The 13681-nt window shown below is 46.6% G+C and overlaps 1 protein-coding gene across 1 annotated transcript in view; it reads right to left on the bottom strand.

Moving 5' to 3' along the window:
• IGSF11 (immunoglobulin superfamily member 11) overlaps nt 1–13383 on the bottom strand; it is a 108635-nt gene extending 95252 nt beyond the window's left edge. Inside the window, exon 1 of the mRNA XM_075166878.1 lies at nt 13217–13383. Within this exon, the coding sequence (XP_075022979.1) occupies nt 13217–13289 (73 nt within the window). The 5' untranslated portion in view covers nt 13290–13383. The remainder of the gene's footprint in view (nt 1–13216) is intronic.
• Between the last annotated feature and the right edge of the window lie 298 nt (nt 13384–13681).

The raw sequence follows: 13681 nt of genomic DNA, 5'->3' as shown, positions 1-13681 counted from the left end.
TCAGAAAGAGCTTAATTCTAACAATTACTTTAAGCTGTCAGGATAGTGAAATACTATGGCATGAATTTTTGCTCTGTATCAGTGCCGAGCAACCCAACCTGGAGCTGAAATACTGCTCCCCCTCAAAGGAAACAGAAAAAAAACCCTGCTCATAAGCATGTGGTATGTCAAATATTATTTGTAGAAGCTGTTCAGTAAGTAATTTCAAATAAGTAAAATGCAAAGAAACCACAGGATGTTCACAAACAATTTGCAAATAGAAATGGAAGAGGAATTCATTAAATAAATTATTTGCTATAAATTATTCACCTACCTCTAATCTTACTACCACTTAGACTATAAAATTCATGCCATAAAAGATACAGGATACATAACAAGGCATCATTAACTTATGCATTTCCCAGTGCTCCTTTATTTTGACTGTCCAGTTATATTATTGCATTAAGACAGCCTTTTGTCTTTAACGTACTTTGAGTGTAATACGTTTTTGTTTTAAAAGCTGAGCTAAGGAGACCTGGTCCGATTTTAGACTGTGATTTGATTTTGAGCTCCAAGGCTGAATAACTCTCTAAATCTGAGAGAGGAACCCAAGCCGTTCTCTGAGCAAAACCAAAACGAATTGAAATCTTACACAGTTGGCTAATGGACCCACGATTTGGGTCCATTTCACATAAATTTACAGTGAAGAGCGGGCATTTTTTTTGTGTCTATCAAGCCACATAGTGAACATTTTCATAAAGGTGAGAGATGGAGGAGACGTGTCAGAGAGTCAAGGGGTGAGGAGGAACGAGGAGTGGATCACAGGCAGGGGACGGCAGTGGCTCTCTGGGACCCACCGGCTCTGCACCGGATCACAGGGTCAGCAGCATCCCCACCTGAGTCGCTTTTCCCCTCCTGCAGCTGCAAGACAAGCTGCCAGCTGTGCCCCGGCTATATGGCCAGAGGAAGAAATTCCAGAAAGAAATTTAAAATACAGTATACAATTCTTTTTAGCCATGAAAACAAAATCCCAGAAAGGGTTCTTACTCATAACCAAGGATGAAGGCAGCTTTTTCATCTTGTTTGTGTCCTGACTTGTTCTAAGAGACAGCCATACTCTGCTACTTGTTTGGTCTCTCAGCAGTTTTTTAAATTTTTTTATACCATATTTGTTTACTTTTAAGTAAAATGAGGATGATTGTCACTGAATTTCTCTGTTTGTGGAAAACTGATGCAAACCGTGTTTATTTGGTTATGGAGGAAGAGACTGAAAAAAGGTTCTTGCAGTTGTCAAAATAATCTCCCAATTGTCTCCAGAGCGAATGCTACCGCTGCTGTTGGCAACGGGTTGCAATTAAATGCTACGCCTCACCATTCACACACATTTTTACTCCTTGGAAATGAAAGAAAAGTTGGTTTTGCAGAGCTTCGTCATTCTGGACTGACTCGTAGCAGGCTTAGTTCTTGGCCCAGTGGACATCAGGTGCATTTATCAAGCTCCCGCACAACACAGAGTTGCTACATACAATGTTATTACACGCTAGTATTTTAAAGCGCTCATAAGTACTGTGGAAAGACCCTCAGCAGAGGGCCAGAGGAGGCAAGGGCATAGGGTCCACTCACATCAGAGACCTCTTGAAGACTCTGGTCCCAGCTCCTGACCCACAGACCTTAAAAGCTAAATAAGCTTTACCATGGCAGTTGCTACATCAAACACGGGAAGAACAGCTATGCGCTGCTGACAGGACTGCTTCCTCTGCTTGCTTATTTTCAACATAAATTCACGTCAGCTAGGCTGTTTAAAAGGAACCCGAGGGAGTTGAGTGCTTAATTCCCATAGGTACCTTATAAAATCCCAATTGTAACAGACAACGCTCTATTTTTTTCCATTTCCAGAGTGAAGCTACAGCATGGATAGAGAGTGGATAAGGAACAAGGGCTGCATTTGGCCAGACTAAGGTTCTCTTGAGCAACAAAGGCAATTCTTCAAAACGCAGGAGGACCAGATCCACTCTGTAGCAGTGCCCTGGCTAGCACATCTCCACCATCCATGGCAAAACTCACACAGAAACACAAACTGAAGGCAGGCCAGTCGTGCAGCAGACTGTCCTGAGCCTCTCGAGCCCAGCCTGAGCGCTAAGCTACCCCCGGCTGATCTCGCAGCAGAACCCAGTGGGGCAAGGCTTCCTCCAAAATGTCCTCAAGCCACAGATGGTTTAAGATTGCCACCAGCATCACAGACTGCAAACAGTATGTGAACAGGCAGCAAGCCGGAGGCAAGGAGGACAGACATCACGCACACACAATCCCCTCCCCACTGCCCCCAGTGCCACCTCTCCGGGGGTCTCGTACATGACTTTCATTGTGGAGGTGGCCAAGGCAAGGATGAGAGTAGAACCGCATTCGATTTAGTCACTGCAGATTTTCTTTAAAGACTCAAAATGAATAGCCATCCAGGAGCCACTGCCGTGAAAACTCAGGACGGAAAGTATTCGGCAGGCCGCTGACTAAATCAGCAGGCAGGCAGCATGCTCCCATGGAGAAGGCACGGGCTGGCAGTCAGGAGATGCAGGCTGCAACCCCAGGTTGGCCATGGGAATCCTGCATGACCGTGGGCAAGGCACTTCCCATCTCTGGGCCTCAGTTTTCTCATCAGCTGCATGATAATCTAGATAACACGGCTGTTACCTAAGTCAGTGGAGAGAAAGATTATACAGAGATTAGCATTAAAAACGCGGGTGGGCGGAGCGCATCATAGATATGAAAGGTTCTGAAAAATATGTGGGCCTCCTTCTTCATGCTCCTCATCTCCTTCTACAAAGTGGTTACTCAAAGCAAAAATAACATACCCTTCCTACAAAGGCAGCATACAGACATACATATATTTAGATCACTGTGCAAACAATTACCGACTTTTGTCCGAGGCAGGAAAATGGTACCCTGTGCTACAGAGGGGGAGAAAGACAGAAGTCACCCCGGAGCAAGGAAAAGGAAAAGATCCAGATCTCTGGGACAGATTCAGCTCTGGTATAAACACTGATGCTAGCCACACTCAAGAAAGTCAGGAGTAAAAGACAAAGCTCTCATAAGCCTGACCTGGAAGTCCATCAGGTGCTATAAGTATATAGGACAAGCATTCATCTTCCTGCATGTCAAACAACTCATTTCAAACCCCTAAACAAAAGGTAGAACACTGCAGCAGAAGAAACCCTCAGGAAGGACAAGAAAAAACACCTTTTCAATCATTTTATTTTGCAGCTTTTTTGGTTTGCTAAGCTATCCCCCTTGCCCAGCTGAGGGTGCCACATGCCCCTTTTCCTTGCCTAGGAGACATCAATCTGTCACTAGGGCCACTCCCTTGCCCCTGACCCCCAACGTGTGTTTCTACCCCTTCTACTTGCTCGGAGCATGGAAATAGCAGCACTGAGACCCAGTGGCAGCAGGTGGGAATGGAGCTTACATCTCCCAATCCCCAGTGCTCACAGCCAAAAAAAAAGGAAAAGCAAAAAAAAAAGAGCTCGCCCCACCCCCCAGCGCCTGGTTTCTCCCTTACACGCATAGCATCGCTGCTGCCGAATTGCAGCCTGAGAAAAAGGAAAGAAAGAGGCCCAAAAGACAGCTAGGAAACCCACCGTCCATTGGCTTCCCTCCACGCGAGGCGAGCGGGCTCCTTCTGCTGCAGTGACTTGGCAAGCGCACCTCCCTCTGACTCAGCACCTCGCCGGCACCTCCTGTCAATTATTCCCACAAACTGCTGACGCCGGAAGGGCTATTTGCAATTAGGATGCAATGGAAGCTGATGGCGGTGGGATGCCTCAGCTCCCCCCCATTCACCTGCAGCGGTCCCCTCCACTTCAGCCCTCCGGCTCAGGGCTGGAGCTCCCAGGGAGGGTGAAAGAGGGGGTTAGAGCAAGAGGGCTGGAGGATGAGGACCAGGGTGGGTGGGGGAAGCCTGCCCGCGTTGTACCTATTCTGTGGATAAACAGAAAACTGCCGTCAATGTGGCAGCTGAAATGCAGTCTTAAAAAAAAAAAAAAGCAGCCAGTGGGAATAGGGATGAGAGCAGCAAGAACAGATGAGACTATGCAAAAAAGCTACTGAAGAACTAACACGGAGCATTCCCCAAAGAACAAGCAAAACGCAGCCTTGCTGCAACTCCATGCAGCTGAGAAACACAAGCCTACGCTTTGTGTCCGAGGCATTTTCAGCACAGGAGAGGGAGGCGCTGATTGCGGATGAGTCCTGTAATAGGGACCCAGGGCACACCAGATGTTTCAGGGGCAAAAGGAAGGGCTGTCCTTGACAAGCCAAGGACATGACAATTCTGCAGACAGACTGAGGCTATTCTGTCCCTCTGCCAAGTAGCCAAGGTCCTCTCAACCTCCCTGAGCCTCTAGCTCTCAACACACAGCCAGAAAGCCAAGCAGGCTTGCAGCCTAGCAGCTCCACGACCAGTGGAGACATTCAGACATCAAACCCTGTCAGACAGCGAAGTTCAAACACATGCTCAGCTATGGAAGCAGCCCAGCGGCCACACAAGCCCAGCAGCGCCCTGCAGAAGCCCTCCTCTTGCAGGGCTTCACTAAAACAACAGGGTCTGCCACCCACCCCTCTCTCCTTCCCCAAGGGTCACGGGGTGGTTCAGGCCCCCCTCACTGGCACAGGCGGTGAGACGCAGCAGAGTGAGCGATGCACAGGAGCTGGGGGGACCAAGAACATTCCCTGCAGGAGCACCTAGAGACCTTTTAATCAAAAAGCTGGACTGTATTTTGAGATATCACTTCAAAAACAAACATTTCATAGAGTGCGGATGATGCTGATAGACCACACGGGAACACAGGTTGGTGCAGGCGGGTGTGAAGCTGGAGCAGAAGGCTCCAAGGAGCACCTTCATGTTTGATGCTGAAGCCTTTAGTGAACCATCCCCTACAACACGATGCAACAACCACTTTATACAGTGCAGGAAAGGGATGAAATAGCCATGCTAACCAATGGTTAAAGTGTCCAACACATCTCGAGTTCCATGGTCCCACAACTGCCGAATTCATTACAGGGTGATGCCCTGCCTGGAAATCCAATGTGGGCAAAAGGGCAGAGACATCAAACTGCAAGATGAGTAATGCACAGATCCCATCTAGATAGCCAAGGATGAAGAGGGAGAAAAGTTAACTAAAAACCAAATCTCACTACAGCAACCTGGATTTACCAATGGCCTCCTGATCAGGAAGGGAATATCTACTGCACAGCGTGGAGGGAAAGCAAAGAAACAACAAAGTCAAAGAAGAGAGCAAAAGATGGTGACTTCAGCAACATGTGCAGGAATTAGCTAAGTGTCACAGCAGGTTACAATTTTGCAGCGTCTCAAAGAGCGTAGGTAGGGCTTGGAACAGCCAGTCCCAGGGTACACAGAAGCTAAAACACTGCGATTGATGCAAAGAGCAACCTGAGTCACAAAGTAACGGTGACCGCTACATAATCAAATTTAACATCCCTGTGAGAAAAACAGTACCAGAACTTTGCATCATGCCTCTTAAAGGTTGGAAAAGATGATTACAAGCAAAAATGGTCAAAACAGCCTAACTCCAAAAGCAGGGGAATTAAAGTTGTTACACGCTATATGGTGGCGTGTTGAAGCAATCTCAGCATTGTCACTGAAAAGGTACTCGATACCCCTGAACAAAAAACTGGTGAGAAGCAAGAAAGCACATTGAATGGTCAAAAAAAAAAGGAACAAGGAGTCATTCAGCCTAAGCAGTTGCTTCATAAGATGGTAGCTAGGAGGGCTGAGAACAAAATTGAAGGCCAAATTGCAAGAGTCAAAAAAACCCCAATCATTTCGGAACATTCAAAAGATAAGTCCAGAACAGAACAGTAGGAGAATGAATTTCTCAAGTGGCTGTGCTGCTAGCAAAGACACACAAGCTCTTGCTAAGTCAGGTGTTTCTTGAAGTTAGCAATGCTTTCCTTAAGAGAGGGTGCAGGCTAACCTGGAAGTTGCAGCAGGGATTGGTCAAATACCCTAAGCCCCTAAAAGTACACAACAGGAGACAAACCAGCTTGATCTCTGCTCAAAGGAACTTGTGCCCCTTCAATCCACTCAACTTTTGGAAGGAAAAGGACAGGACTAAGTGATTAATTTGCAGTCACTTCAAAGCGCTCCTGCTAAACAATTCTGGGCAGGATGCCAGTTTCATGCCAGCCCCGTCCCTCGCTTGTCTGGGGTGGGAGATCCCCCCTTTGCCTTCCCCCCCTCCCCCGGGTGGGGTTCATGCCACCCGGGTTCAGGCTGAGTCCAGAGCTGCTGCCCCACAATTCGGTGCCCAGGCTCGGAGGCGTGGGAGCCCCTCTCCCCCTGCCCTTGCTCCAGCCCTGATTACAAGAGATTACCCCCAGGTTTCATACCAGCTCTGGGGTGGTTTAATCTATTCCTTAATATCTGGAAATGAGACAGGGAGCTGGCAAAGTGATTTGGCTGAGACAGAAGAAGATTGAGAGAGACTTCCAAGGGATCTGACAAAGCTTGGCAAGTGGGCAGCATAATGCAAGATGAAATTCAACATTACCAAACGGACAGTAATAAGAACTTGAGAGAGTAATCTGAACTACTCATATACCATGGGGCTCTAATTCAAATGTAATCACTTGAGGAAAATATCTTGGTATCACTGTGAACAGCTGAATGAAAACATCTGTTCAACACACAATAGTGGTCAAAAAAGCAAGCAAGCTGTTAGGGTGTCTAAAGGTGGAGATTGAAAAGGATGCTGGAAGTATTAAAATGCCACTGTGAACACTGACAGCAGCATCCTCAGCTGGTATTGCTGTGGTTACTTCTGGATGGCACACCTGAAAATACAGAAGGCACAGAAAGGTTTCATCATTCACCAGTCAATAACACTTACTGGCCAAGCACAATTAAAATTGGTACAATTTAATCTGGAGAGGAGCTAGAAAGAAAGAAATTATCAAAAGGGTATGAAGAAGTCAACCAGATGCTTCTATGTATATTTTTTTTTTTTAAGAGAAAGACAAAAGATTGTTCAATACAACTGAAGAACAGGAAATTTAACCAGACATAAGGAAACTACTATGATTTTCCTTTCCTTTTCTGTTTTTCCTTTTTCTGCTTATTCTAAACACAGCCTATAATTAACTACCAGGAATGATTAGCCCATGTTATTGTAAAGTCAAGCTCAGCAGAAATCACAGAGGCCTGCACATTTATAAGGATATTGGGAACATTCACAGATATGTCAGGTAGAATGAAAAAAAAAAAAAGAGAAAAAAAAAAGGAGGAAAAGAAGAAAGCACAGCAGCACTACACCCTCATAGTTCCAGGCATTAGCCAACTTCTAATTAACGAGGATTAGGAAGTAATCGCCCCAGCGGGCATGCAGAGAGGGTGTACCAACCGACCCACTTCTCCTGGCAGATGCCGTTAACACGCCAGGCAGGGGAAGAGCCGAGCCTGGACAGCCCACCCGCAGCCTCTGCCATTCGGGAGGCTGAGGTCTGGGTGCCCGGCAGGACTGCACTCCAGCACCCCCAATAACTGAAGAGGCTGCAAGAGGGGGCTCAGTTACCCCAGCTCTACCTCGCTCCTGGCAAGGGGTGGGAGGAATTTTTGCGTCTGTTGCTTTGCCTGAGGAAAGGAGAGGGGATGGACTTTTTTTTTTCCATTCTGCATTGGTAGGAGGAATACCTATGACTTAGTTCATTTTATGGCAAGGAAGTGGAGCGTGGGCACCTCCTGAAATTAAGAGAAAATTGGCTTGAGTAGGCTTTGAAGTCCAGAGCAATACGTACACCGACCTCCTCCTAGGGCAACCTGTAGCACTGGTGCGGCACCAGACTCCTCTTTGCTAAGTGTTTGGTACCAATTGCTCACTGTGGGGGTTTCAGCACACCCCCCCGTTGAAGCAACCAGCAGTCTGACCTGACCCAGCGCTGCTTAGACAGGTCGCTGCAGAAACACACCATGCATTGTAAACAGTGTGTTGTCGTCCCTCCAAAATGACGTTCCTGGCTTCAGCATTTTGAGTAAAACTGAAGCCCAGATGTAACCAAGTGGAGTTCAGACATCAGCTTTCTCCTGCTGGTTCCTCTGAAACACAATCTAGCTCACATACTCGTAGCTAGGTTGACTTGTGAGGGTGTGAGGAAAAAAATGCACAAGTTTTTATCCTTAAGTAAGCGATCTCATCAATCTGATACCGAAATTACACTTGAAATTAACTTCATGCAGATATGCAAAGTACTGCTGTGCTGCCAGGAGGAGAGCTGTGGCTCTGCACACGCACGAGTAGTAAGAGACTGAGCTCGATCTGCTAGTCCTGTTCTGACTTCTCCAGCGACTGCTCCAGAAGGGGAAACAAAGATTAACAAGGGGGCTGTACTTCTTCAATAGAAACTTGTCTTAGTTTGTATGCCACATTCTGCTTCTTTTGGTGCAAATATCTTCTACAGCATGATGAATAAAGAAAGGACATGGGCAATGCCACGTACGTATACGTGTGTTTGCATACGTGTGTGAAGATGGCAAAAATAATGGACAGAGTGTGCCGTTTGCACACTTGATACCGTCAATTGCTGCAAGTTGACTTTTATCACCGTTGGTTTTAAATGCCCTGTAGAAATAAAAAATAGCAACCACTAAGGCTTTAACTGTAGATACTTCCACTGAGGAAAGGAAGTAAAATATTTTGTAAAATCATAACTGTTTCAAAAGAAAAACAGGGAAAATCTGTCAGAAATAGAGAAACATCCAACTCAAGCATCTTTTATCTTTTTGCTTGGGGTATTTTTTTCATGTTCTAATAATACAATTCCACAATGAAACAATATTAGTTGACCTAAGATGGAAATCATCTCAAAAATTTTCTTTCAAAGCCATCAAAACTTCTATTTCCATTCAGAATGAAGCCAAATTCCTCAATCCTGATGAAACAGAACACTTGTCCTCAGCCCAGCTCAAGCAATCAAAAAAAAGGCAGAAGCCAGAACGGACACAAGTGACCTCCAAAATCAAAGAGATGAAAACATATCAGGAAAAAAAAAAACCACAACAGTTCACTGTGCATAATTAATAATATTGTGCTTTCTCCCTGGTGCGTAAGACATGAAACATTTGTGGGAGAAAAGTGGGGTGGCATATGACTAGGAGCCCTGTAATTGTGATTTCTCTAAAGGAGAGGTTGGGCAGATGTCCCACCTGACAGCAAGCAAATCATTTCATCTCTTACACTTCAGTTTTCCATGCTATAAATCAAACTGACTGCTCTCACAAAGTAAGTTTGGAGATTCTCGATTAGTGAATCTTCGTAAATGACTGTGCAAACACAAGGTAGTATTAACCAGGGAACTGTCTTTGTTATGCTACTGTCTGTTAAACAACCAGGAGCTAAATTTCTCTGAACATTTACAAAAGGGAAGGCAGCCTTAATGCTCCACAAGGAGAAAACTACAAAGAACAAATTTTCCGTGCATGCACTTCTCCTTGAAATAAACTGTGTTAAAAGCACTTTACTTAAAAAGCACAATGATAGTAGCATCCTGCTAAATATAGATGACTCACCACAACTTAGTAGTGAACATCCCTGAAGAGTACCATTACAGTATTGCTTAACCTGCTGCATAAATTTAAGCATTTTCCTTACAGTTTGGACCAAGGCACTCAGGACTACTACCAGCATCCGCTGACCTTCGCGGGGTCACAAAGCCTCTCTGAGCCTCACTTTCTCCATCTGTACTGTTGGTATAATAATAAAAACTCATCTCCCCAATGAAGGCAGGAAAAATGATTTTTAAGTTTCTTAATGAGTTGTTTATACCATACTTTGTATATCCATATTACTACTGAGCAGCTAAATATATTTGTTCTTGAGGCACTTTGAGATTCCTCAGAGAGGGGAATCTTATGAAAGAAAATTGGGTTTTAGGCAATACTGAAGAAACAGAGATAAAGAATCAGTTTCCAAAATAAGGGAAGAATGCCCACTTCACAGACGCAAGTAGTAGTTAATGCATCTGTGCCTACTGCTGGGGACCAAGGTCAGGTTGCGAGCAAAATGATTTATCTACACGTCACAAAACCACACAGCTTGACACAAATGGCAATCTGTTAAAAAAAAAAATGCATAAGCATGGAAGAGCAAGGGACTGCCACAGTCCTCTCTTGCTAGGGCTGAGGACCTGGTGCAGGGCCGGGAATGATATGTGGGCTAGCACAAGAGTGCTGCAAGACCAAAACTCAAATGCTGTTTCAGCTGTGATAATCTCAGACTGCCAGGAGGGTGACTTCAGGTGAGGACTAGAAAAGTTGTGTGAAAAGTTGCAGACCTGCTGTTGCTCCGATGCACTACAGCCAGGTGCACACACCCCCCCGACACACACCCCTTTACCCTGATCTTGCAAGATCCAGCTGCAATGGACTGTAATGCACTGACATCTCACCTGTTGCAATACTATGTCACAGGATCCAAACACTGTACAGTTAAAAAAAAAGTTGGTTCTGCAGTTTAGCTGTACCCGATGTGTGATTTCTAACACATTTGACAATTTGCAATATGCTATTTCTGGCTACGTAGCAGGATTGATTTGCAATCACAGGTTTGGTTTCAAAGCTCTAAACAGAATTCCCTGCTATCTTTCCTTAAACTTCTCTAGGGAGCCTGGAAAAATATTATTTCTGCAAAAGTTATTACGCTTATAATGCTTTAGAGGGAAAATATAGACACTGCCCCTGCCCCAGGACCATTAAACATGGGTATTATAGGCTCAAAGAAAGCAGTCATCTAGCTCCAGTTAAAAAGAATCATTGCTATTCTACAAATTGTAAAACAACATAAGAAAATGGGACTATAATACTTGATTGACAAGTCTGACTGTGTTTATCATAGGCATAAAGTGTGCGAATGACAAAATGACCTCCAGGGACCTTTTTCCCCACCACTTTTCATTTGTTTGGCATTAAGCATTTCTTCTGTACATACACTCTTACATCTTCTGATCTTTTAACTTTTAAACCTTTCACCTTTCATTTAGGCATCACTTCGCATATGACCCCATTGTTTTTCTTCTCTACCCTCTAAACCAATCTAAAGCCTCGAAAAGAAAAAAATCCCTCTTCCCTGCCAACCAGACTTGGCAACCCAGAGCAGAAATACACTTGCTGATCTTCTGTAAAACTCTCTCAATTTTAATTCAGCTTTCACGACTGTATGTCTGTTCCTTATACCTTATCAGTTTTCTTTTCAAATTCAAGAACCACCAAACATATGGCCATACTGTGTTACACAGAAGTAACTACCACAGCTATTTTCATCTACCACTGTCTTCTAGAGACTTTTCCTAAGACAAAAAGAAAAAAAATAAGCTTGAGACACAGGTGGTTCATTTAGGTAATCTTTAAGCCTTAAAGGAAAGTGCAAGAAAAAGCATTACACTATTGCAGATAAATATTTCATGGAAAGGTGTGTTTCTGTGCCTAGTTGTCTCCATTGTCATTGTCCCCACATGCCCTCAACCAAAAAAAGAAAATTAAATATTGAGTCAATCTTGCCTAAAGAGATAATTAAATGCCCCTTTAATTTCAACCTTAAATCCAGTTACTATTATACATTTTTGCAGGGATATCGCATAACAGAAACACTTCATCATTTATATGCATTTAACTGCAGTAGGCACAGTAACTTTCTAGCCAGTTACACCTTTGCAATGTCTACAGACAAAAAAATGCAGCATTGAGAACCTGAAAGTCATTGAACTCACTTTCCAAATTGGGAAGAGTTCAGAAAGTAAACAAACATATGACGTGTCAAACAGCTGAGATTATTTCTTTGAATTAAATGCTAATAAACTTTTTTTCCCCATAATTCATCTCTGAAGTCAGCAGGTGCAATTTCCATTTAATACATGCGACTCAGACTCCCAAATGTTTTCTGAGGAGGGGTTCAGGGTGCTTTCGGGGCTGAGGCATTTGTGAAAAGTTAGCCTTGTCCATCACAAGACTTGTTTCTCTGTGGGTCCTGGGCAGAGAGGAATGGCCTGCTGTGCCTTGCAGGGCAGTGAGAGCCAGGCACTGCTACCCAAGCAGCAGACTCTATCCAGATCCAGACTGCGAGGAAGTTTCATCCAGACCTTGCTGAGATGTGTCTGGTATTCTTGTGGGAGAGCCCATCATTTCTTACCATCCTCCCGGTCTCTCAGGAATCGCTTGAAGCAGGTTTCCCAGTTTCCCAGCCGCAAAGGTGACCAGCAGCAGTGCCCAGCTGGCTCAGCTGGCACAGCACAGAGCTGTGCACTGCTCACGACCGAGCAAACCTCCACAAAACTACTTAGTGGACCTCTGCGTAAATGAGCAGACCTTAAGAAAATTACCTTGTAGTTCTCAGTAAAACATAACAGAGCAGGCCTGCTCTAAAGTTTGGAATTACTTGAAAGAAGGCATGGTCACCTGATCAACAGATGAGTCTGAACATTTTGCTCTTTGTAGTTTTTTCTGTTGCCCTTATCACAGCATCTCCTGGTGCTCTCCAGCAATGCACTAAGTGATGTGAGTAGCATCTGTCGCATGCAATTTGTTCCCTCTCCACACAGAGGACCAGGGTACGCACTGCATTTCAGAAGGGGTTCTGGGGGCGGGAGGCGATGGAGTGGTTTGGGTGTGGAGATAGGCACTTTGGGTGTGGTAGGCACTTAGAGCTGAAGGAGCCTGCCATGCACCTGGGAGGAGAAGGCAGAGGAGGCAGGGGGGATTCCCGGGTGACAGGGAGGGCTCTGGGCAACCTGTCACCATTTCTGCAGAAAGTTCCCTGCTGCCTCAGGGCCTGAAGGATAGACCAGAGTTTTCCACCCAGGTGAGCTTATTAAGGGGCTAGGCCCAGACAACTGAGCATGACGTGAAGCCCAGTTTAAAGCAAGTTTTACAGCACCGTAAGGAAAAAGAAAAAAAAAAAATAGTAAGAAGGATGATGCAGGGGAAGCAGCAAAAGGAGCCAAGCAGAGCAGTGCTCCTTCCCCACGCCTGCCTGCAAAAGCGCTCACCCGCCGCCGCATTTCCGAGCATCACCGGCGGGACCGCAAACCAAAACTTCCCCACCGACTCGGCGGACGGGGCATCGCCGTGGGGCCGGCGCCGGGGATGGGGCGGGCGGGGAACCCGCCCGCCCCATCCCCAGCCCCACGGCGATGCCCAGTCCGTGGGTACCGCGCCCCGCTCCACCCGTGCAGCACTCACCTCGCAGGGCCAGGAGCGCGGCCAGGGCTACCGGCACCCACCTCCCGCCGCCGCCGGGGAGCCGCCGCGTCATGCCGGGCCGGGCGAGGGGCGCAGAGCGGGCCGCCGAGCCCTGCCTTCCCCCGCAGGTGCCGGTGGTGGTGGTGGTGATGGTGGTGCCGCTGCCGCCGTCCCGGGACCGCCCGCTCGCGGCGAGGCTCCGCCGTGCCCCAAGCCCCGGTCGCCCGGGGAGGGCGGCGGGAGCGGCGGCCGGCCCGAGAGCGCAGCCTGGCGGCCCCGAGCCGCCCCCGCAACCCGCCGGGCTGCGGCTGTCACCCCCCGCACGTCCCGTCCCAGCACACAGTGGCACATCCCACCACCCTCCTTCCCTGCGCGGGCCACCCACAAATTGGGGTGTTTCCCCGCGCGCCAACCCCGTGCCGCTGCATCCGTAGGGATGCTACGCGGGCCAGGGTGAGGAGCCGC

Source organism: Calonectris borealis, chromosome 1 (genome assembly GCF_964195595.1).
Source record: "Calonectris borealis chromosome 1, bCalBor7.hap1.2, whole genome shotgun sequence".
Lineage (NCBI taxonomy): Eukaryota > Metazoa > Chordata > Aves > Procellariiformes > Procellariidae > Calonectris > Calonectris borealis.
Note: the sequence above shows the minus strand (reverse complement) of the source record. Positions and strands in the feature narration are given on the sequence as shown.